The sequence below is a fragment of the Pogona vitticeps genome, chromosome 4, assembly GCF_051106095.1.
Source record: "Pogona vitticeps strain Pit_001003342236 chromosome 4, PviZW2.1, whole genome shotgun sequence".
In the NCBI taxonomy this organism is placed as follows: domain Eukaryota; kingdom Metazoa; phylum Chordata; class Lepidosauria; order Squamata; family Agamidae; genus Pogona; species Pogona vitticeps.
The window spans coordinates 100,783,366-100,809,194 of record NC_135786.1 but is presented as its reverse complement, the minus strand read 5'-3'; the positions used below and the strand labels follow the sequence as shown (position 1 = coordinate 100,809,194).

The 25,829-nt window shown below is 39.3% G+C and overlaps 1 protein-coding gene across 9 annotated transcripts in view; it reads right to left on the bottom strand.

Moving 5' to 3' along the window:
• NTNG1 (netrin G1) overlaps nt 1-25,829 on the bottom strand; it is a 314,667-nt gene that overhangs the window by 50,527 nt on the left and 238,311 nt on the right. For 2 of the 9 annotated variants that reach the window (XM_078391824.1, XM_020784658.3), the window contains exons 6-7: nt 7,824-7,889; nt 4,266-4,325 (exon numbers count right to left, since the gene is read on the bottom strand). The exons of 5 other annotated variants lie outside the window; for them this stretch is intronic. In XM_078391824.1, the coding sequence (XP_078247950.1) occupies nt 4,266-4,325; nt 7,824-7,889 (126 nt within the window). The remainder of the gene's footprint in view (nt 1-4,265; nt 4,326-7,823; nt 7,890-25,829) is intronic. 2 more of the 9 variants (XM_020784655.3, XM_020784659.3) reach the window with 1 other exon arrangement.

Here is a 25,829-nt window from a genome sequence, read left to right as displayed (position 1 = left end):
GTGCAATCCTGGCAAGAGCACAAGATCAGGTTCTACTGATATCAAAGTGAGAGATGTACAAAGCAGTCTTATGCATGTTCAACGAGAAGTTGAGTCCTGTTGTCTTCAGTGATACTGCCTCTCTGTGGAGCACGTTTGACATAAAAGTTGGTCTCCCACCAAAACTCACAGGATCTAAAAATATAAACCACTATGGTGGGATTTGGCTCTTTGGCTCAGAATGTCACATCCCAAAATAGAAGAGCTGTGTTTGGCTATAGGCAACAGAAAACACACCCCACAGAAGCAGGTACACGTGCGTTCTTATATTGATTGCAATAATATGAGAACATTTACTTCACTACAGCAACAAGAATGCACATATTGCAGGGATAGTTCACTAAACCGATTAGTAAGAATGTATACTGAAATGCAAAAGCTGGAAATACTTGAAAGAAAATGTGAAGAAACAACATTACAGGCCACGTGTACGGGTCACTTGGGATACAGTCCTGGCAGTTGAAACCCAATGCCGCCTTTTGCACTATGGCAGCAGCAGGTAGGGACCCATAGGTAGCTTCACAGAGTTTCTTAGCAGCTGAGGAGAAGCTCCTAAGGAACCCTGTGAAGGTAGGGCTTGGAAGGCATGAAAGACACAGTGAAGATGTTGTTAAAAGCTGGAACTGTCTCTACAATATGTGGCACTTCCACCATTCACTCTTGGTGATTAACAAGCACTTCAGCCCAATATCTAGCAGACTGCTTTTTGCCATCCTGTGCTCTAGAACTACTTCTGAAATTACCTTAGTGCATGCATAGCAAATATCTGGATCGCGGGTTGAATACAACCCATGTAAATTCTCCATCAGAACCTCCAGCTTCCTCCCTAGGATCAACTAACTCTCCTCAGGCAATTTTTAAAATCTTTCTCAGTTGATTAGATATTTTTCCCTCTGAAAAAGTCTCAGGTGTTGCTGCCTTGTATGGAATGGAAGCAACAATCAATATAGTCTGGATATGCAAGAAGAGCCGATAACCTGCTTGTTGCCATGGTTGTGTTCTCCCAGTTGTTGAAAAAAAAAGATTGTTTTTTGGAAGTGGCCACTTTTTGTGTCCCTCCCATGTGAACTGGAAGTTTTTGACCTTCCTGCAACAGCAGACCTGTAACATCAGAGAGTTTCCTGTATGACTGTTGGCCTGCAACACTGTGTTAGTGAAACTGGATGTCAAGGATTTGAGGATTATGTCTCTGCCAGGAATGGGGTGTGTGTGTCAGAGAAATGATGCCACTTTGAGCTATTAGTAATAAAGAGATTGTTTAAAAACAAATGTAATGAGGATATGATTGTGTTCTGACCAGCTACAATAATAGAAGACCAAGCTGGGAATGGATAAAATGAATTGGCTTCATATTTTGGACATTTAGTAGATCAGAGTATGTTTCATGACTTATCTTTACACAGGGCAACGTTTTTATTATTTAGTCAAATTTCACGGATGCATACACACACTCTTGATCTCTTAGAATATAGACTTCATAGAACCTTTATCCATGTAACATTTAGAGATGGGGTGTGTGAATTTAATTCCCATTTCGAGGGAAACTGGCCTAATTCATGTGGATCAGACAAAGTTACTGTTTGGACTACTCTAAATTTTGCAATGAAATACAAGGCTCAAACAATTCATAGGAAAAAGGTGTATATTAGGGAACCTGCAAACAAAATGCACATTTTAATGGAAATTGTGCACAAAATACAAATTGCATACAAAACTGTAAACAAAAATACATACTTTATAGGGGAAGTGTGTATGAGGTAAAAAAAAAGTTAATTACAGAAAATGGGATGAAACAGATGAACAATTAAATGCATGAGAAACCAATGTGGAAAAGAAAGTAAATAGAGTGATCCTTCCTCTCCCCCATGATTTTATGGCTCATTTGCAAATATGATGCAAAATTATTCCAATAACCTCTGCAAGGTGCAGATTTATAATGCTAGCTATCCCATTTTGTTGCCCCTTCTGATTCAAACAGTGCCCCACCATTGCCTAGACAACCAGGCACGTCACTTAACAACACAGCTGTGGTTGTGAACAAAATCAACGTTACCTTTTCTATCAATGTGTGGAATACTTACCCCCTTTCAATTTTGCCCTGAAATTCATTTTATTCACTGGTCTTTTATTGCTATTCTATAATTTATAATTTATTCATCACAAACAGAGTAGATCCAGTGAATCAATAGGGATTTGGTTAGTCAACTTCTTTGTAAGTTCCATTGATTCAATTGGCCTACTCTAGCTGTGAGTTACTACTGAATTTAAGTGATTTTCCACACCAGGGACATTGATGGGAAAAAGCTGTTTTAAAGAGAAAAATGTTGCATTGTATATAAAAAGAGAATCCCCCCTTATTTTGAACAAAGCACAAGGCTCATAGACAAAGCTCAAGTTTTTTTTTTCCTGATAAAAACACTTCACTGATTTTTTTCTCAAAAAAAAAAAAGCAAAAAGGCACAAATCTTTTTAAAAAAATCTTGAGTGGGGAGAAACTATTGGAATGTTTCATTCTTAGTTGTGACACCTCAGTACACCAAGTTTTAAACCCCTATGGTTGTTCATAGTTTGCTACCTGAAGATACCACCTCACTCTGCCTAATGGGAAGGTCAGCCCTAAGAGCAGTTACGCAATCTGAGCCTCAGAGATGTCAATATTGTGCAGTGCCTCCAGCCCACCAGCTCCATGTCTCCTTAATTCTCAGAGAGAACCCTTCAGTCCACTCTATCTGCTTCTGAAGGCCAAAGATGGCTACTATTCTCCACAGGGCCACATCTGATAGCAGGTATAATAAGTCTCTTGCAATACGATTGTTTTCCTCTTCTGGAGAAGTTGAATGAAGCAGCAGAATTAGGGCTTTGAAGTGTTCTCTCTGCTAAATCTCTGCTGTTCTAAAATATTTCAATATTTAAACTACATTAGCATTATTCTACAACAATTAAAAATATGTTGACCCACCATCTCCTTTTCATGCACACATCTCACCTTTCTCCCTGTATAATAAAAACTAGGAAAAAAAACTTTAGTTTCACTATCAAGTCAGCATTTCTGCTTTAGTCCTAATTTTCTGCAGTTTTGCGACACACAATATACTTCATTATCCACCCCCCCGGGGCAAAACGAAGGCCAGTTTTTTGGTTAATCAACCTGTGTGCAGCTTGGCAATTCTCATTACATAACTAAAGACATTTTGATGACAATACTATGTGTATGTGTATGCACATGCACACAGAGATACACATAGCAACTTTCCATTCTTATGCTTAAACGGGTAAAAAGACTCAGGCAAAAATGTATAAACAAATGGCAAATATATTTTCCCATCTATGAATGGCAGATGCTCAGCTGGTGCAGGCTGTATGGGAGCTGTCAAGGCAACTGTGCTATGCTTTCAAAGTGTCAGTATTGTTCCATTATTTTGGTAAAATATTGAAATCATTCCAGTGTGTATAGAATCCAATGAGTGCACATCATTCATGGGAAGGCTCAAAGCTAGAATTTTTACCCATTTGGTAGTGGGGGCAGCACGATGTTGTCCAGGGACAACATCTGAAGAATTCCAGATATTCAAATAGCTAGAGAAAAGTGGCAAAAAGGGGGCTACATATACCACTTAAGCCCCGTTGAAAAGAGTGGGATCTATAGAAGAATGTTGTACCCATGTAGTCCAATGTATTTTGTGAAGGAGAGCCAGATTGTGCCAGTATCTAAACTGGTTACCGAAAAGTTATGCTAGAGGGAACAATAAGTGCAAATTCTAACATTCAAATACAGTGCATGTGCAATGAATACAATGCAAAGAAATTGGGGGCGGGGGGTGTTCTACACAATCATAGATACCAAATCTATCATCTCTGACGTATCTGCCATAACTTTACTGGGAGATAATTCCCCATTTATAACATGAAGCCAATCACATTCCTAAAATGTTGAAAATCTTTTTTTTAAGTGTTGCAACATAATTTGGAGCATGTAAAAAACAAGATTGGAGGCTGCTCTTTTATTTTTAAAACATACCGTCTAGAAATTGTATTGATTTACTCCCTTTAAACTCATGTCCCTAGCAATATCCATTTGTGTGTGATTGTGTGTGTGTTTATGCATCTCTCACTGATGGGATAATCCTAGGCACACACCACAGTTATTCTGGATTCATACAGTGCAATCTTTTACACAACACAGGACAAATGCTAGGGAATCACTGTATGAATGCAAGAATGCCTACCTCTCTTGGGAATGGCAACTTGAACAGAAGAAACAGTAGACATAGCTAAATTTGGAGCAACTGAAAGAAAGTATTTGAAAGGTTATGCACTGAAACAAACCAGGTTTTGAACACTCTTTTAAAAGAGTATTTAAAATGTACATTATGGGGTCTTTGTCAACATTTTTATTGCCCAAAGTATACTTTAAGTTGCTATGACAAAGCATCTCTCCAGAAGCAATAATGGCAAATAATTATACTTCTATGTAATCAAGGCACACAAGTAGTAAAGAACATTTATAAGCAATATGAAACAAGGCTTTGAGATACTCTACTGAAAAGCAATATAAAAGCTCTTCAACAGGCTATATTCTTGAGACCATTTGATAGCTAAGGAATGACCACAACGTGTAGCTATATTTTTAATATACTGTATTAAATAGTAATTTGGAAAGTAACACAATATTGCTCCTTCAATAACATTTAAGGAGGATGCTTGTTGGTCTAGTGCAACATTTTAAAGGTAGGATCTCTAGTACACTGCACTTAACTAATGGCACTTTCTGTTAAAAGAAGAATTGACAAGGATTTACCATTTATAGTTTCAATCTACAAAATGCTGGCTTGGCAAGAAACTGGAGTAAAATTACTTATGCTGACAGCCCATCTGATTGACTGACTGAATTTATGGCAGTCTTGAAGAATCTCTCTCTCTCTCTCTCTCTCTCTCTCTCTCTCTCTCTCTCTCTCTCTCTCTCTCTCTCTCTCACACACACACACACACACACACACACACACACACACACACACACACACACACACACACACACACACACACACTTTTTGGCAGACTATTACAGAACTAAAGGTGGGAGGATAAAAATGAATGATGATATATGTTTCTTTACATATTTATTTATATATTTCCAGCCCATCCTATGTATGAAATTCTCATCCACAAAGAGGTTTAAAATAAATTGAAACATTGTTATAGAATTTAACAAAATTTAATGTGTATACATGATGGGGTGTGTGTGAAAGTGTACACAATATCTGGTACATCAGTGACACTTGGGTGTGAAATTCTTCATAGATTATGTGGACTTGTTCCATGGTATTCTCCTTGGTTTGTATTTGGACTATGCCACATCATAGAAAGTTTGAACTTCACAGCTTGCCTAAAGCATGATAGCCAATAAAATCAATCATGTGTTGCTACATTCGAACAATGAGCTCTAGAGGATCTGTTTCATGATGGGAAATAATTTCTACTTTGCACTGTTAACCATGTTAAGCAGTGGCATATTTTTTAAATTTAACCACCCAGAGTGGTAGAATATACCAGATGGGTGGGATATAAATCAAACAAATAAATAAATAAAATAAATCTTTTATTTATTAATTAAAATTCAGGAACTGGACGTTCTGCTCCTTAATGTCCAGCAAGACTCAACTTTTTTTGTGTTACTGTGTATTCTGATGTTTCTTAAGAACTGAGCACAGTCAAGGAATATCAACATTGTTTTCATTACAATGTAGTAATAATGTTTTCAATAGAACCAAACTGTTTGGTAATTCATATGAGGGGACCTAGCTGAGCATATGTTTTAATATCCTGTCTGTTCCATGTACAAATACGGCCAGCTTGTTATTATTCTACATTATGACATTTACGTGATGCTCAACCTCTTTTGTAATGACAATAAAGCTCAACTCTAGTTTCCTCAGTATTCACTGGGCGGTCATGTTTAAGATTCTTTGCCATTCATTTGTTCACCAATAAAATCTGCCTAAAATGCTGTGTGAGTCTTATTTCATCTGGTATCATCAGCTATCAGCTGCTTGTATGCAATAAATTAATGTGTTTTAGAATTCAGTACCAATCTTCCTGGAGGGCAATGGTACGACATACTTACGGTGAGCAAAACGTAGATCTGAATCTACCAGTAAATCTCTGGAATCTGCAATATACAAAGAAGGAATTCTGTTTCCCGCTGTTTATATATAGAAGCAGTGAACTTTGACCTGTCCTGCATCGGACTGCTTAAATATTGGAGAACCAGACATGGAATGTGTTCAGGGATTGTGAACTCTTTCTAGTTGTAGTACTTTGTACAAATTCCTTTTGCACTAAGCTCTGGAGTTGATCTTGGAGTACTAGTACCCACAAAGGGGGTCCTGCAAGTATGCTTCTGCCTGTTTCTCTGTGCTCTTCAAGGAACCTATAAAGGAACCTATGAAATATAACCTGGAACTCATGATTAAGATATTTCTAATGGTTAGTAATGTATGTATCTAGGGCAGTCTCAATTGCATCACTATGATCAAGGGCTAAGGCTGCAGCCTTTCCAGTCTTCCTCTTCAACAAATTGCTAATACATTTTGTTTCGTTTAGAAGCTATTTCCTGGATCCTCTTATGCTCATTTCCTCCTCCATCTGTATTCATCAGAGTTTAAAAGGAACATCCTGTGTATAAAGATAGCAAGCTGTAGACCCATACTGTTTGCTTTAAAAGTAGGAAAAATGAGAGGATTCCATGTCAAATTATGAACAGGTTTACATGATGCCGACTAGACTGGCCAGCTAATAGATTTGCACAAATGCTAACTCTGAAATCCTAGCATTTTAATACACACACTCATACTCATCTTGTTTTCCATTTTAAACCCACTCCACTTCTTTCAGAAATAATAATCATGCCATAGTCTGTCAATAAATTCTCTGTGTGAATGTCATTGGAATTTAGATGTGGAAGTAGTCCACTAGGGATTTCAGAGAGGAAGTCTGCTGTCAGTGGTGGAAGAAATGTAAAGCTTTAAGCATGCGCACACACACACACACACACACACACACACACACACACACACACACACACACACACACACACACACACACACAGAGAGAGAGAGAGAGAGAGAGAGAGAGAGAGAGAGAGAGAGAGAGAGAGAGAGAGAGAGAATATGGGAAACATCCTGCAATGTGACCTGACCTCCTGGAGGATGGGGAAAAAATGATAGAAGCAGGGTGGGAAAGAGAATAAGACTTTGTTGTTGTTGTTGAAAATGCTGTATTGTTCAAAGAAATTCCCTATGAAGATGGTTTTCCATCCATCCATATTAGTCTGTATCACTGCAACCTCAGCTCTGAATACCAACTAAAATAAAATTCATTTCAATTAAGAAAACAAAGCAGAAAAGAGAGACATTAAGAAATGATTTGATTGAGACAAAGGGAATTGCTGGCACTCAGAAACTCTTAAAAGTCCAAAATCAAAACTTAGTTATCATGCAAAGCCCGATGTCTATACAATTCCAGTCTTCTCTAGGGACTCATATTCAGTTTAAGCTACAAAAGTGCTTATAACTCTGGTGAGGAAGATCTGTACATGTTATATAAAGCCTTTTCATGCAAGATTCATTTTTATGATAATAATTCTCAGTCGTTTGTTTTGAACAGTATACTTCTTTTTCTGTCCCAAGAGAGGATTTTTTTTTTTTTTTGGTCCTTTAAGCCATCATCTGAGACTCTCTGAAAGCAGTTATACTTTATAGATCTGTAAGAATTTTACAGAATCCTACCTTGATTTGGGTTAGAAACCCCAAGGGAAGATATATTCGGCCATATCCTATCAAACTTTGGAGGAGCTGCATATGTCAGGGAAAAATCAGGATTTGTTATTTACATCTGGTGATCGATTTTTGTTTTGTTTTGTTTCTAAACAGATGTGTATGGAGAAAAACATAAAGCACAAACATCCATTAGTGGACTTTGTTTATGACAAACGTGAACAATACATCACTGTCACATTAAACAAGAACAAGCAATTGATGATTCCCAAAACACTGGACGGACATTTACATATTGTGTCTCCCTGTGTATCACATTTTCTCTTATCACTGAACAGTAATAATCTAATGTGTAAGGAGGAATGAACTCTGATTATCTGATTCTCCCCCATTCTATAGCTTCTACAGAGCAGAACTGTCTCCTTCTTCTCCAAAGAATACTGTTTGGGGAAAACAAATGGGTGCTTAAGATCACATGTGACTATTGCTCAGGATCACCTGCAGTTCACTGGTTATACACATGGTATGATATTGTGAGATTCAGTTACATGAGTGAATATACTTAGCAAGACATGCATGTGAAGGCCCCAAACTGAGGGAAAGTGACATTGATAACACTGAAAACATTGCTAGTCATTCTGTGATGTATGAGGAAGAAAATAATAATTACAAAAGCCTTTTAAAGACTTAACTTTTTACAATTTGATCTTGAATCTATCCATTTCTTTCAAATTTCCTGTCAACTCCTGAGATGACTTAGATTTGCACAATCATCTTTGTTAACATACGAAACACCCGTCTTGTTCAGATACATATTGCATAGGGGTGGGGCCCAGAAAAACCAAATTTAAAGGCACAGAGATCTGCCTTAATTGCTCATTGGTCTCCGATGAATGTTATCAGATCTGGTCTAAGGGGTGACTACATTGGCCACTTACCCTGTCATTTACATCCAGTTGGGTACTGATGAATCTGAATTAAATCCTGGTGACTACATGATGTAAACCTAAGTGTGTGGAAGCTCATTGTGGTATCATATTTTATGAGTGAGAAGCTGCCTCTTTTTTTTGCCCCCAGGGCTGCTTTAAACTTATTCTGATTAATTTGACGTAGTTTTTGTCTGCTTTCTGCCAGTGGGATTGCCTCATCTGAAGCAAAGAGGCCCTTGCAGAGGCATCAGCTCTCCCTTCCTGTTTGATCTCAGCATTGGAAGAGACTTTGCTAGAGCACTTATGAGATCAACAGTGAGGTGGAAACGGCCGATCAGCACTTATTAGCACCCTATTAAAACAGCTCCTGTTGTTTGAACTTTCTGCCTCTCCTGACTCCAGCCAATCTGGAGGGCCCAGGGAAACAGGATCTCCCTGAGGGTGAATCACAGTGGATTAAGCCATATTTCTCCCATAGTCACACCCTAAATGCGCATTGCTTAGACATTGGGAAGCAGCGGGTTACTGGGTAATTTTGTGAGGCTGGGTGTAGCGTTCTCCACCACCCTGGGGTACTGTTACCCTTGGGCTGTTGAAAAAAAAATAGTGTACATGTATTTAATTTTGCATTGGTTGTGTTTTAGCCATGCTGACATTTCCACAACAGGACACACTAACTTACTATTATATGTGCTTCTATACATACCTCTATGGTGGTTGGCAGAAATCTGTCCCCAAGTGAATGTCAGTGTGCACAGAATCTATCTGCATAAATATTTATGAATTTCAGTCCACTTCATCAGATTCAAGCATCAGAAACAGGCTGCATTTTCCAAATAAAATGTGTACGTTTTTAAGGTGCTACCTCTTTGGCTGGGTGATAGTTCAGTTGCACTGTTCATGCAATGGAATGTTGTGTGAAGGGTTTGGTTTTTTTTCTTGCTTGTGCAAGGTGGTTTTGAATATATCCTTGTGTAAGTTGAAGTCCCAGGTACTTAAATGGTGATCTCTATTTGTGGAGTTAGAAATAGGAGACCCTGCATTAGAATCCTAGTTGAGCTGTCCACGTGGGTGGTGCTGAACAGGATTTCAGTCTTCTGTTATTTTCATTGCAACCAACCTTGCACACTTCCTTGTCGTTATGTGCTTTCAAGGAGCAACTGATTTATAGTGACCATAAAAGGGCTTTCAAGATATGCCAAATATACTGTAAATAAGTTTACATGACTGAGTGGAGATTCAAACTCAGGCTTCCTGAATCCCAGTCCATAATTCTATCTATTAACTCACACTGGGCATCTCACACATCCCGAAAATCACTGCTTCTTTGTTAATCCAGAATTTAATATTTCTGTTCAGATGGTGCTCAAAATCCCACTGACTTCTTTTAAAATTAAGTTGAAATCCCATTGCTTTGTTACACATGCAGAAGGCAAGCATAATAACATTTCACTGCTACTAACTGACAATTAATTTGCTGCTGGGGTTCTTCATGGTATGCAAGCCTGCTGGCTTGACACACACTACAGAATTATAGTGGAAACTTGTTAACTGCTAGCGAAGAAATAAAGGAAGTTACACTATCTTCCTTACACAAAGCAATAAAATTCCAGCATTAATATGTTAACTTTACATAGTTGTGCTTTGTATCTGATATATCTCACAGCAGATGTAATTTTTTTTCTGACTCAGTGTCAGAGCTTTATTTCCTGAGATTCTGTATGCTGTATTACCTGCAAAAACATATGGCTGATGCAAATACACCTATTGGAAATCAATTGAGAAATTTTAGAGATAAATTGAAGTAACTTTTAATGCATTGTTAGCAACTACGTAAGGATTTTAAACATATCTTAACCTAGACTTTGGAAGGAAGCAGTCTTAATGGGAGTTGTTTTCCCCTAAGCCAAACTGTCATATACTTTTGAGATGGAAAATTCAACTCTTTATTCCCTGTCTGCCACAGTCACACTGAAATCAACCAATGTTCAGCACTACAGTTTTTAAAAGACTGTGCCGTAGATCTTAATAAAATCTATAGCATCATAGGTAGTTTGGCCCTTATATTTTACAAAGATTCTGTACAGTCTATTCAGGGTGAACAATACTGAATTTTCTTTGTATTTACAAATCACGGTCATGGAAGAATACCTACTCACCCAGGAAGACATAATGTCATATTTGGGACCACAAGCTATGTGGTTTGAATAGAAAGCTGGTTAGTTAAAGATGGCCCAGTTTTGCTCACTACAAGCAGATTTTGTAAGTGGGGCCTTTATTTTTCAAAGCTGTTTTGATTCTGATACATTAGTATAATAAAATTGTAAACAAAAATATTAAAGATTGCCTTTGATTCTAACAATGAAATAGCTTTTGCTGTTAGTCTGTAACTTGCCCTTCACTTTCTTCAGTATCTCAAAACAAAACCTTCACCTCCACAACAAAGCAAGTGAGGCTGTGGTAAGAGGCATCATAATTGTATTTGCATTTAATGGGTTGACTAATAAAGACAGACTATCAGGGATGGACCCACTGTTATGCAAAGTGAGGTAGCTACTTCAGGAGGTAGATTATATGTTTTTTTGCTTTTGCTTCATTTTATTTTTTTCCTGCTAGGAAGAGGGAGATGTGTTTTTGAGGTTTCCTGTTTCAAGTGACTGCCTGTGGGTACTATCTATTTTGACCTTGGGAGTGTGTGTGTGGGGGGGTGAGTCCCATTTGCTGCTCTGCCTCAGGCAGCAAACTATCTTTGTCAATCTTTCTGCCAGTGGGTCCACTAGAACAGTGGTCCCCAACCTTGGGCCTCCAGATGTTCTTGGACTACAACTCCCAGAAGTCTTCACCACCACCTCTGCTGGCCAGGATTTCTGGGAGTTGAAGTCCAAGAACATCCGGAGACCCAAGGTAGGGGACCACTGCTGTAGAAGATTAAAAATGATGTGGTCAGTTATTGCAGCAGTCTGTGTTCACTCAGAAGTATACCAACTAAGTCTAATGGAATTTGCTCTCCATAAAGCAAAAATAGGATATGTTGCCGTCTGGGTATGGCAATAAAATTCTAGATAGCTGCCTGGATAACTCAGTGGTTTAGGTATCTTGCTGTGGAGCCAGAGGTTGGCAGTTCGATTCCCCAGGGTGTTTCCTAGAAGAGTCAGTATGCGTGGCCTTGGGCGACAGTATCCAGGGTGCCCTCAGAGGAAGGTTATGATAAAACACTTCTGAGTATTTTCTACCTAGAAAACACTGAGAAGAGTTGTCATAAGTCAGAATTTACTTCACAGCACATCATCATCATCAAATGCAGAAAATGCAACATTTTCCCTGACTGCTAGAAAGTATGGTTAGAAGTGCAGCCACTGTGGGCTTACTTTTGAAGTGATATGCACAGAAGTTGCAATATTAGCTACATTTGACATTTAAGTTGTCGATCACATTTTCCCTTGTACTTTCCACAAATACCCATCACACTGAACAAAGACTTCTTTTCCTTTTTCCCCTTTTTTTGTTCCCAGTACATGGCCTGATGAATGAGGGGATTAAAGCTCTGTTTCCACTGAGCTCAGCCTTGAGTTCTTTCAAAGCCCAGTGACACCACCGTTTCAATTATTAGATTTTTCTCTAAAAAGATGTTCCCTCATTTGAGACACTAAGCTTTTTGTATTCTGCCCATTCTTGGCAGGATACCCTAGGAACATCACCCAGCCTTTGCACATTTGTCATTTTATTTCATGCCTAAATTGTGGGATAAAAAACTTCTGAGTCACCTAGAGATTCTTCTGGAGGCTGCGTGTGAAGCCTTTAGGTAACTGGAAAAGATGAGTCATTCTCACCAGGCTTCAATCAGAATCCTTTAATAGCCAGGGCATATAATAGCCACTCATTCATTTAGTGCAATTTGTTAAGAACTCCCTTTTTCTGAGCAGCAGGAAAATAACATAATAGTTCTGAGATCGCTGCAGGGGGATAGGTAAGGAGAAAGACACAGAATTCAAAAATGCAGCCTGTGAACTCAAAAATCTCTTTTTAAAAAAAGTGAGAGTGAGAGAACCATTAAAAAGTATAGGAATAGTTTATATAAGTGGTCTGGGATTATACATATTTGTGAAAGGTTCATGCTTTTAAAATTTATGATATTTATGCAACAGAATTCCTCCAAAAATTTCAAGTGAGCATCAATAAAGTTTCACACATCTCTATCATGGAAGTTATCAGACCACACACTTGCTCAGTTTTAACAGTCTGATACTGTTGCCTTTACTGGCTGGAAGTTTTATTTGGAGTCAAATGAGTAGGCAGAGTAAGGTGAGAACCTCAGGAGGCATATCTTGGAGGTGGGAGGGAGTGGCAGAAAGTTTTGGGGAGGACAGAGCTGTATATGTACAACAGAGTTTGTCTAGTGTCTCCAAGCAGCCACCTGCCCTCAAGTACAGCCAGCCAGCACTGAAGTATGATTTAACTGGTCTTCTTCCATATATTGAATGGCAGTAGAAGAGTCATAGAATCATAGAATAATTAAGTTGGAAGGGGTCTAGAAGGCCATCGAGTCCAACCCCTTGCTCAGCGCAGGAATACAAATCAAAGGATATCTGTCAGGTGGCTTGAATGCCTCCAGTGTTGCAGTGTTCACCATTTTGTTCGTTACCAAATGTCTTCAGCTGGCCCTGGTTTTATTTTATTCTTAATATGTTTAGTACTCTAGTGCGATTTACTAAGCTAAGCAATAGGGATTTGGTCATTGTTACAAAAGCTTAGCTTACAGTGCATACCATCACTATCGTTGCCACCTCTCTGGAATTTTCTTAAGATTGTTACATTTCTTCTTTTTCTTCCCCTCCCCTTGCTCCTTTTCCTTCTTCTGCTGTCTTATATACTGTCCCATAGTGTTAGAGCACTCTTTGGATTGTTTACAACATAATTATGCAAGGAACATTGCAATACCCCCCACCCCCCATGAGCTGGGCACTCATTTTACTGACCTTGGAAGAATGGAAGGCTGAGACAACCTTGAACTGCCTACCTGAGCTTGTTGGGATCAAACTCAGGTTGTGAACAGGGGCTTGATTGCAATACTGCAGTTTAACTACTGAACAATGGGACTCAGGGTTTTAGGTCAGGCCAGCACAACCTATGCCTCACATTAACTCATTATAGCAGGTGCTTATTTTTAGCCAACAGGAAAACTGGTTGTTCTAAGGATAATGGCAGATGATACAGTATATCCCGTGAAGAAAGGGCCACACATACAATGCATGACACTATGGTTGATATCCAGTAGTGGAATTTACATCATATAAGGCTGGCGATGTCATCAGCTATGGCAGTTTTTTGGAAATTAAAAATTTCCAGTGGCTCCCCAATGTTCTCTTGGGATTCCTTTCAATGTGGGGAGGCCATTGTGTGATGGGGATTTCTGAAAATTGCTACTGGCAGTAAAATAATCCCAGTGATGATAACTTTGATTTTGAAAATCAACAACTTCTCCCATGCCTCCCCACAGAAGAGAACCTAAGGGATATTTGGGGCTTTTGGGAGGGTGTGTGTGTGACCATAATATTGTTTCATTTTATGAAAACTGCTGGAGTTTTTATCAGTTATCATCAGCCTAGCATGGTGTATGTTCTGTTAGCTCAAGGAAATGGTGAATTTCACATCTCTTTTTAAAGTGACTTCCCAGCTCCTGATATAACTCTCCACTTTTGCAGCCTCTAAATTTACAGGGGCTCTTTCCACTCACTCTAAATTTTGACTACAGATCTCCCACATCTCACCTGAAATTTTCCATTCTGGAAAGATATAAAAGCAGAGATTCACCTACCTGAGCAAACAACACTACACATTTTCTGGAAGGACATCTGCCCTCCACATTCATCCGAAAGTATCTTCAGATTTTCAGCAGTTATTATCAAAAGAAAAAAAATGAGGTCTCTTATAAAATCAAACTGATAGCTTCACATCATTTCACTGAAGTAGAATTCCTGAAACTATAGAATTGATCTATTTACAGATAGAACATTCTGACTCCCCAACAGTCTACTGCTCACTGAAAATCAGCAGGTCAAAGAAGCTATTTCCTGAACTGGGCATGATCTTGTACATCTAGCCTCTTCCACTAATGAATGTAGGGAGATCATCCTTTAAAGGGTAGTGGCTCTGTAACTTTAACAGCTTGAATGGTCGACAAAATTAAATTCAATAAAAATGTAGTAATGGGGGAAAGCTTCACCCATAGATTAAATCTACAGTATATCTATGCACAAAACTAAAAAGGTGGCAACATATAGAGTAAGAGGTGACATCATGAAGTTTTCCTTCCAGTTTTGGTCTCGCAAATGATGGTGACTCTGGAGGCATCCACTATCATGGATTTTCCAAATTTTCACTGGAAAAAGTTCATGATAATTTCTGCAAATCTTTCAAAAAATGTGAAATTTTTAATATATGAAGTGAGAACTCATTCACGAGATGGCCTGAGTAATAACTTTAAAAGAGCATCAATTTAATGATAATCTCACAAAATCTCCACAGGAGATGGATAAGCAAAATCAGTTGATAAGCTATAAGCATTATCCACAACTGGTAGGATAGCTCACTTAGCTGGGTAACTGGCTGCAGGTCAGGAGTTCCATTCCCCACTGTATCTCCTGGGGGATGAGCCAGCCTGTGTGGCCTTGCACAAGCTGGACAGTCCCAGGATGTCCCCAGAAGAAGGGAATGGCAAACCACTTCTGAGTACTCTGTACCAACATAGCTTCTCCACTCTGGCCCCCTTGCATTGGTTACCTCTCTTTGCCATCTTCAAGATAGTGGTATTAATATATAAGATCCTTAACAGTTTGGGACCGAGATATCTGGCAGAATGCCTTCTTCCAATGGGATTTGCTCGCCCTACTCACATGTCCCAAGATGAACGGTTGAGAACATTGACCCTGAGGCCAGGAAAAAGACCAGGAATTGGGATTCTTTAGTGATTGCAACATGCCTTTGGAATAAACTCTTGCCTGATATTTGCCTGGCCCCTTTGTTGTCTATCTTTAAGAGATTGCTGAAAAGCCTGGCTATTCAGGCAGGCCTTCCAGAATATTCTGTCTACAGAACAGAGTACAGTACTTACCAACTCCAATTCCGCCATCTTGACTGTTTTTTGTTAAATGTTTATGTTTTATTTTTAAGTTATATTTAGTACATGTTTATTATTTTATTTTGTTGTTTATTTTGTTATAATTTAATGTTGCTGATTATTGTTCTTGTTTTATTGTGAATTGCCCAGAGTGGCCTATGAAGCCAGATGGGCAGTATACAAATCAAACCAACCGACCGACCGACCGACCGACCGACTGATTGACCAACCAACCGACCAACCAACTCCTGAGTACTCTATAGAATTGTTGTGTGTGTGTGTTTTTTATAGAAAAAACAATATTTTAAAAAAACTAGTACTCTGGTTGCCATAAACTGACCTGACAACATGTAATTATTATCTTTAACTTTATCACTTGCATATGAAAATGAAAGCACTAACATCAGCCATTAATAAAACGGGACACATACAAGGAACATTAAACAACACTGCAAATCATTTCAGGTTGTTAAATGCATGGTATGGCAATTTAGGTTAGATCTTTGCTGTCAAAAGGGTTACTGAATGAGAAGCATTAAGAGACTAGCAGCACTTTGTCTATATAAATGGAGGAAGGTAAGTGATTCTACATCCCCTCAGGTGAAACCCGACATCTCACACTTCACCAATTTTACAACTGCCATCTTGCCATTTTATTTGACAGAATGTAAAGCCTCAATGTCTGGTCAGGATGATTTTTGGACTTTTCAGTCCTTGCCCTCACAAGCTCCTACAATACTTGGGCTTGAAGAAGGACTCAAAGTTTGCCTGTTTTTTGCTATTTTAAAGGCATTACTCACCCATTTTGGCAGATGAGAGAACTGATCCTAACAACACCTAAGAAAAAAGCACTTGGGCTTGGAATACATGGTCCTTCTCTTACACGTCAAGAAAGGCACCCTATGTAGAAATTATTATTTTGCATACAGGTAATAATTTTAATGATGTGTCCTGAGAAGAGAAATGCCACAGCAACAGGCAGCATGAGGTACATTTCTCAGATGTGCATCATGCATGTAAATCAGGGGAAATATGTCTGCACTTCACAGCTTTCATACCAGAATATTCATCAACACACCTGGCTTGATAAATCTGGTAAGAGGAGGCAGATCTCACATTTGATATGTAATGTTTTTCTTCATGTAACTCAAATTTTGTTGTATCTGCTATGTGCAGTAGTAATGTACTGAAAATACACACTCTTTAAACAGTCTCTGCTTTAATAAATAATAAGTATAGGGCTAGCAAACAAAGAGACTTTTCCCTGTGGAAATCTACAGTGAGGTGATTTCCCACACCACTGTACAGTGAAGTAAGCTCTCCATTTTCACAGATCTTGACTCCTGCCAAAAAAAAAGGGGGGGGGTTCTTCCCATGCTGTAGCGCTCATAAGTGGAGTACTTTGGTTTGTCAACAGCAACAGTTTTGAGATAGATAGATAGATAGATAGATAGATAGATAGATAGATAGATAGATAGATAGATAGATAGATAGATAGATAGATAGATAGATAAATAAATAAATAAATATTTATATATATTTATAATTTATTTCTAAGGAGAAAGGCAGGGTAAAATATAAATATATATATTTTACCGCACCTTTCTCTTTAGAAGGACCCAAGAAGCTAAACACTTAGTGAACATTTATTATGCATTATTAAGCTAAAATAAGCTAAATGCATACATTTATTATAAACAAGGAAGAAAGGAAACTTTGAGTGTTATGTTAAAAATACTCAGACCTGGCTACACCTATTCTGGAGCTCAGAATATGATGCAACTGTGTTTATAGACCAGGAATGATGCATTTGCGCTCACAGATCAGTGAACCACTGGTCATACTGTAATCAGCGGGTGGCACTTTTCATAGCATAGTGGCAAACATTCTTACTCCTCATTTTTCCAGACTGGTCACCAGCTGCAATCCATGTTCTAGGGAGCCATATAATCTATTTTACAGAAAATAATCCTCTATTTTAAGGGATGTCAGGATGAAGTCCTCTATTTGAAACCTTCTTCTGCTTTGTGGGAGGAATGTTTCGCCCCTTCAACTCTTGCAGGACTTCAACTCTCCACGTCTCTCACCCATGGTGAAGATAGGAAACATCTTTAAAACTAAAACTCCAGAATATCCCAGCCAACATGGCCAATGGCAGTCCAAAAACGGCCTGAGGGCTGAGTACTTGCCATTCTTAATCTACTAAGGCCTATGTCCTCCACCCCACCACTCCATGCTAATCATGCAAGGTCTCCAATAAAATCCCCAAGATGATATGTAGATGTCAATTGACAGTTCCAACAACACATGACTGAGAAATCACATGCACTGCCAAACCATGCTGTCCACTATGCATTGCATTTCTATTTAAATTACAGTTACATTTTTATATTTGTGTCTATTCATATAAATTATCATAGACCATTTTGCCACATGGTTCTTTTTTTTTTTGTCCTGTGTGGTGATGCATTTCCTGTCTTATAGGGGTATAGTCTGTAAGTGGCCATCTTACCATGCTTTTCTGCAAATGGTTGTTGTGGGTTTTTTGGGCTCTTTGGCCGTGTTCCTTCAGAACACAGCCAAAGAGCCCGAAAAACCCACAACAACCATTAGATCCCGGCCGTGAAAGCCTTCGCGAATATACTTTTCTGCAAAGTTTCTTCTGCTCTAAGCTGAAGCCCCTGTAAATCCAAAAATGGCTAGGCAGATGGGTTTCCCAAAGGTCATTGTGGAAATAAATAAATGAACCAGTTGTTTTTGAAAGAGAAGATCTAGAGTGTTGCTAGGGTAACAAGGTACACAGGAAGACAGGGCTCATGTACCTTTAACTATCCTATAGCAGAGGGATTTCCAGCAGGTGTAAAACTGCTCACCTCCCTTTGACAACCTGCACCTGCTGAAATCTCTTCTCCACAACTATTAAAAGCACAGGAGTCTTTTGCATCTGGTCACACTAATTGCTGCTGCCCTTAGGCCTCTTCCAGGGAAAGAAAATGAACACTGTAGTTGCTAAGCAACTGCTGGTTTTCCCTTGCAGCTGTTCCAGGTCTAGTTATTGTGATCGCAGAGAAAACAACAGTAGGAAACTGTTCCCAGATATTGTCTTCAACCCACGAGAAATCTAATTATGAGGGCCCTGTAAATGCACATGAGAGGGGCTGCTGGATCTTCAGCCAGATGTCTGGGACCTTGAAGCCCTGCAACTCAGGAGCAGGAGCCTCCACCCTAGGGTGGCTTCCATGATGGCCAGTGTAACCTCTCACCAAAACCTTGAATGTTCAAAGAAAAGGGAGGGGAAGCTTATTCAAACTCAGGGGAAACTGAAGGCGTGAGAAACTGGATCTCAGTTCCTTCCTAATCCTCAACTTACTCTATTTGCTGGCATTACCAAATTCAAACTGGAAGTTGCCTAACAAAGACTCTCTCATCAAATTGCACGCATGGCCTGTGGATTTGAATTGTTTTAAGAATTGTCTCCTGTCTTTCTTCTTATGCTGCTCAGCAAAAATGGGTTTGAACACCCCCACCTTTGTTTGCCTGAAGGGACTATTTCTGGGCTTGGGAACATATGATCTGCTGGACTTCCAACTCCTACCTGTCATTGCTGAGAAATTATGGGGTTTGCAGTCCAACATGACCTTAGAGATACCCTTTCCCCATCCATGAATTAGAGTTCATGCATTACCCATAGGAGCTGCTTAGGCTTCACAGGTTGAGTGGCTGTGGACAGTGACTGTGGCAGTTGTAGAATTTTGGGAGCTGTAGACTTTAAAAAGCTAACTTTTCCCATTTGTCTCCATCTCCAAAAAGTGTCCTTATCTTACTATTTGATGAAGAAAAAAAATAGTGTGATGAACTGGTCTTAAACTCTGACTTCTCATGCTGTATCTTTCAGATCTTGTGTTTATCAAAAGATAAATCTCACTTTTTTATTTCTACTTAGTTCTTTGTCCACAATGGTCTAAAATTACAATTTTGTCCCAAGAAAAACTGCGCTCTCTTATAGTCCTGATTTTGAACAAAGTCTGAAAAGCACAGATCTAGACCGGTAGCCTTATCCTGGAGTCACTGAAAAGCCATGGACAGTAGCACGGTGCAGCCAAAGAGAGTGTTGCTGCTTCTGGTGGTGATGCTTCTGGAATTTAGCCATTGTACTATGGGCAGGGCAAAAACAGCACAGCACACCTCAGGGGAATGCTGTCCTCTTTTTTCCTGTAGTATATAATATGGATCATAGGGCAGAACAGTGCCAGGAGAGAGAGAGAGAGAGAGAGAGAGAGAGAGAGAGAGAGAGAGAGAGAGAGAGAGAGAGAGAGAGACTCCACTGCCTACAGCAGAGCTGGAGTCCCTGTGGCTTTTCAGACATTTTGGGGGCTCAAACTCCCAGTAGTACAAGCAGCAGTGAGAGATAATGGGAGTTTTATTGAGCAGCTAAAGGACTACCTTCTTTCCCATCCTTGGTATAGATCAGCATTTCTCAACCTCTTTTGAGTTGCGATTCCCTTTTGTAATAGCCAAATAACCTGTAACCCCCATCATATTTATATAAAAAGGTGGGACTCACACTGCTGAATGCGGGATAGAAATAAGGAAAAATTCTCCTGGTGGACACTGGCTGACACTGTAGCCCAGGGAGTGTGGTGAAATTCTCCCCTCTCTTACAGCCTATGATTTACTAACCTATAGGAAGGTGTGCAAATTCCAGAAAACTGGGGGCCACTCCTGCACTTTGGAGGGTCACACTTCTCCTTTCTTCCCTAGCCTCCCAAGTTTTTTAAATTGAAAAAAACCACACCATCCCACTATATCTGCCAGTGGTTGCAGAAAACAATCGAACCATTTTATTTTATTTTTGACTGTTCTCCAATTGTTCCAAAAATAGAGTGGAGGGCAAGCATGGTAAAATTTCCCTTATGTCTCCAGACAATATTTCCCCAGAAAAAAAGGAAAAAAAAACCGTAGTAGTAGTGATGTTACCACTATTACTGCAACTACTAATAGAAAAAAAAATATTTTGGGAGTAGGGATGCCGGGTGTCCACACTTTGGCCCTTGGACATAATCCATCAGCCGCACTTTGCACACCTCTGCTTGACAATGTGAAGAAAAAGGAGGAACCAGCCGGTCAACTGGCAAAAGACTCTCTCATTCTCTTTTATTGCACTGTACGGCTAGCTGGATTAATTTTCCAGAGGGCCCACTTTGTATGTATGTATGTATGTATGTATGTATGTATGTATGTATGTATGTATGTATGTATGTATGTATGTATGTATGTATGTATGTATGTATGTATGTATGTATGTATGTATGTATGCATGCATGCATGCATGCATGCATTTATTTATTTATTTATTTTCTACAATGTTCAAAAGGTCCCAATTTGCCTAAATTGTGGAATATCTGATGTTTTGGCCATTGTTAGGTATTGACATGCCTTACAGTTAAATAATGTCTAAACATTTCCTCTGAGACTTGAATTTTCATCCCAAATCATCTGAAAAATTTAAACTCCTAATCAAGCAGTCTGGTGTTGTCTTCCTTTGAGGCACAAGCTCGTGGTTAATATGAATTATTTCTGGATCATCCTCCTTTTGTTTTCTGAGCTGGGTGGAGCTTGATGATGAACTTATCTGCACTGTTATTCCAGTGGCCATGCTGGCAGATGGGTTTTGGGAATTATATTCCAAAGAAGTGACTACAGTACTGAACGCTCTGCATTCTGGCAGGCTTATTTCATTGTAGTAGCAAGCACCTGAGCTACACTGGCCAACACTGTCTAGGCAACCATTTAGTGTCTGACAGAGCCTCAGAATGAAATTAGGCCAGGGATTCAAAGGGGAGTTATGAATGTTTACCTCAAGTAAATCATACATTACAGACAGCGTATTATTAGAAGATGGAATTACTGTATCTAAGCACTGCAAACATCTGATTATCATAGCAAGGTCCTACCTGCCATTTCCAAACTAGTCTGTTTCACTTCGTATTTGGTGATTGGGAAGTGAACACAGTCTTTATCGGCAAGTATGAATGCCCAGTCATTATGGTTGTCCTGCACCAAATCTGTGGAACATGAATAGATTTCCTCTTCTAAAAAGGTGCTGCTCATAAAGAAATGTTAGTCTATAAAAAGGGGCCTTTCCTAAAAAAGAAAAAAAGAAAAAAACCCTAGAAAACAAGGTTTATTCTAAGGTGTGCTTGCACACCTCTGCCCCCCTCCGTGCAGGGCTCCTCCTCCTCTGTGCGTCCACAGTGACTGTTTTCAGCCCCTTTGGTTCTGGTCACGTGGGGTCCGGAGTTCTGAGTGTGAGGGGCAGAGCCCCACCCAGTGAGGCTGAAATTTAGATGGAATGTTGCTAGGAAAGTTTATTATTATAGGATAAAGATCACTTTTGAGTATCCCACTGCCTTTCTTTGTAAATTACTCAACCAAATTCAAGTTCTTTTCTTACTGACAAAGCTAATGCAGGAGAGGACGTTTTCTGTCGCTGCTCCCAGACTCTGGACCTCCCTCCCACGGGAAGCCAGGCTGGCCCCATCTTTGCTGTCCTTCTGCAGGCAGGCAAAGACCTTTCTCTTCAGGCAGATTTTCCCTTAATGACTCGTGGTCTGAGAGGGGTTTCTAAATGGACTTTTGTGCTCTGTTGTTTTAAATGTATTTTAATATTAGTTACCATTTTAATATAATACTTTTAAAAGTATTTTTAAAATATTTGTATACTTACTGTTTCTAACTTTTAAATACTGTTTTAATGTTATAAACCGCCTTGGTTCCTTTTGGGGGGAAAGGTGGTATAGAAATATTTTAAATCAATCAATCAATCAATCGATCGATCGATCGATCAAGCATCTTCACCTAGAAACATTCAAAAGGCTCATGTATGTTAATGTGTAAAGAGGCAGAAAGGGTAACCAAAGTGATCTAAAGGCTGGAGATCATCTATGGGAAAAGGATGTTTGAGTCCTTTTTAAACTCAGAAAAAAAGGCAAAGGAGGGAGGCATGAGGAAGATGCATAGTATTATGTACATTGTGGAGAAAGAGAGGGAGCACCTTTTCTTTCTCCCTTATAAAACCAGTAATTACAGTATGTTACTGGAACTGTCTGGCAGGAGAACTAAGACATCAAGGTGAGGCTCTTTTTCACATAGTGCATAGTTCAGCTATGGAATTTGCAACAACAGGTAGTGATGGCCTGGGGTCAGATGATACCTTATGTGAAATGCACATTCCCTAAGATTAACCCTATTATGATGCGATTTCCTTAGATGCATGTGCTTTAGCAAAGAGACATGCAAACTGACCCATACTTATCTTCCAATGACCAATCATAAAACAAAGCATGCTAAATAAAAGAACTGAAGGGGAGGAAAACCATGTGCTACAACAAATAGGTGTCTATTACCATTTAGCGGTCCTCCGTATAGAGCACTTTACCTTTCAAGACCGAAGGATGCCTAATGCCAGTGGTTCTTAACCTTTGTTACTTGGATGCTTTTGAACTGCAACTCCCAGAAACCCCAGTCAGGACAGCTGGTGGTGAAGGCTTCTGGGAGTTGCAGTCCAAAACTCCTGAGTAACCCAAGGTTAAGAACCACTGCCTAATGCAACCATTTAGGGGAAGACATCTTTAGACAAGGGAAAGAAAAGTTTCCTGGGGAATAATATTAACAGTTCTACTAGTCATGGAAGGGGTGTAAATCTTTGCTTATTTCATTGTCGCAGATGAAAACAAAATACATCATAAACTTCTCTCTGGTGAGTGATGTTACAAGAGGTTTTGTGCTGTGTGGGTTTTTTGCTTTTGCATTTTGCAAATAATTAATGGAAATGTATTCTGTATAAAAATGTTGTATTTCACACACAAACAAATTGTGCAAAAGACCAATGCAGTGGTGCCCCGCATGACGATGATAATCCATTCCATAGAAATCACTGTTTAGCGAAAACATCATCTTGTGAAAACCTTTTCCCCATTGGAATGCACTGAAACCATTTAATGTGTTCCAATGGGGAAAAATCGTTGTCATTTTGCGAAGATCACCCATAGGGAAGCCATTTTGCGAAGCGCCGATCAGCTGTTAAAATGGCTGCCCTGAGAAGCATCGGTCCTGAAAACACCCGTTTTGTGAAGCACCGATCAGTGTTAAAATCATCGTCTTGCAAGAAACGGTTTGCGATGCAGGGACCCAAACATTGTCCAGCGAAAATCGCCCATTGGAATCACTGTTTTGCGAATCGCTATAGCGATTGCCAAACCTCATCATCATGCGGATTCGTTGTTTTGCGAAGTTGTCGTCTAGCGAGGTACCACTGTGTTTTTAAAATGCACAAAATACTAGATTTTCTAAAGCAGATCCACAACACTGGGCTGGACACTTTTCACATATTCTGCATTCTTGCCCTTTTTAGGCAACTGTGTTTTATTAAACCTTTATTTGATTTATCGGAAGCACCTTTCTCTGAAGACCCTGTCCCTACACTCTTAGAAGATAAGAATCCATATTTCTCTGTAGCAGTTGCTAAATTTGTTGCTGATATCCAATCCTCCAAGATGACTGAACCCCCTCTTGCTATTTAAATATACTGTGTTTGTTTGTTTATTTTTGCTCTTGCTGCTCAAGGGAGGAATAAAAAGGTAAAGCAAATACCAGGGTTTTTTTTTTCCGGAGGAGTGGGGCTAATGCTGCTGCTGCTGACAGAAAGAAAGCCCTAAATGTTTTGCTCCAGAGAATTTCACTTTAATAACTAAAGGCAGCTGTTTGTTAGATATATACAGTATTGAGAAGAGGAAACTCACTGGAAGATAAAGTGATTCTAGGAAAAGTTGAATTTTGTAGGAAAAGAGAAATGTGAGATAGATTTACTCCATAAAGTTGTAAAGGAAGTGCTGCAAGTAAGCCAGAGTGCCTGTGTTTTTGTTTTTGACACACTGGGGGATACAATGATATCAAAATGAGAAGTTTTTCCTCCCCACTTCTTCTTCCTTTAAGAATTTACAGGGCTATTTCAGAGATCGCCATTATCACCGTTGCCTTCACTGAGCCAAAGGCATTTTGCTGCCTGAAGTGAAAGACAAGATGGCACCCTCACACCATTCCACATAAGGAAGCAGAGGTTTTTGCGTCAAGCGTTCTAGCCACATTCCTTCCTCCAAGAAATTGGCTCTGATGGCACATGGTGGTAGAGATAAATAAGCCTCTCTTCCTCATCTACGTGAGTTTTTTTTTTTTTTTTTTTTTTTTTTTGGTTAGGATTGTTCCCATAAAACAGTGCTGAACAGGTGGAGAGAAGTCATGAGCTTGTGATCAGGTAAGGATAAATTATCAAGCATGTAGCTGCAAGCCATCTGTCGAGAGAATGTCTAATTTGGCCTTCAGTTCAGCAATGGCAGCAAGTTAAGCTCAGTTCTGGTCCTGAAAACAACTGCAGTTTGAGTGTGTGCTCCAAGGCATCAGTGCTCTTGAATACTTAGAGCATACTGCCTGATTCTTCTCCTTGTGGCTCTAAATGGTAAGGCTTGAGTTTCTAGTTAAAGCAATTAATATGGTGGATACTGTTTGTTTGTTTGTTTTTTAAATTCAATTGCCCCATACATAAGGGGTACAGAGTAGGTTAAACACCTGACATGCAGTATGTCAAAGAACTCGGGTACACGGAATTTCTTGTGAATTATCTGCTACAGAGTTTGGACATGTTTCTTTTTTGGACTATAGCTTCTGGAATTGACTAGCCGCATGGCCAATAATTTTGATCCCAATTTATGCCACAGCCTTGCTATTGGACTGACAAAACAGACAGCTGTGCATAAGTGCCGACTTTCCTGCATTGCAAAAGAAAAAAACCCCTGCAATTTCTTAGTACACTGTAGGCTATTTTTTAAAAAATGCACCAACCTACATTTTTGAGCAGGCTTCCTTTCAGAGAACTAATTTGGAAATACAAAATAAAGGGTAGAAAAAAATTTCTTA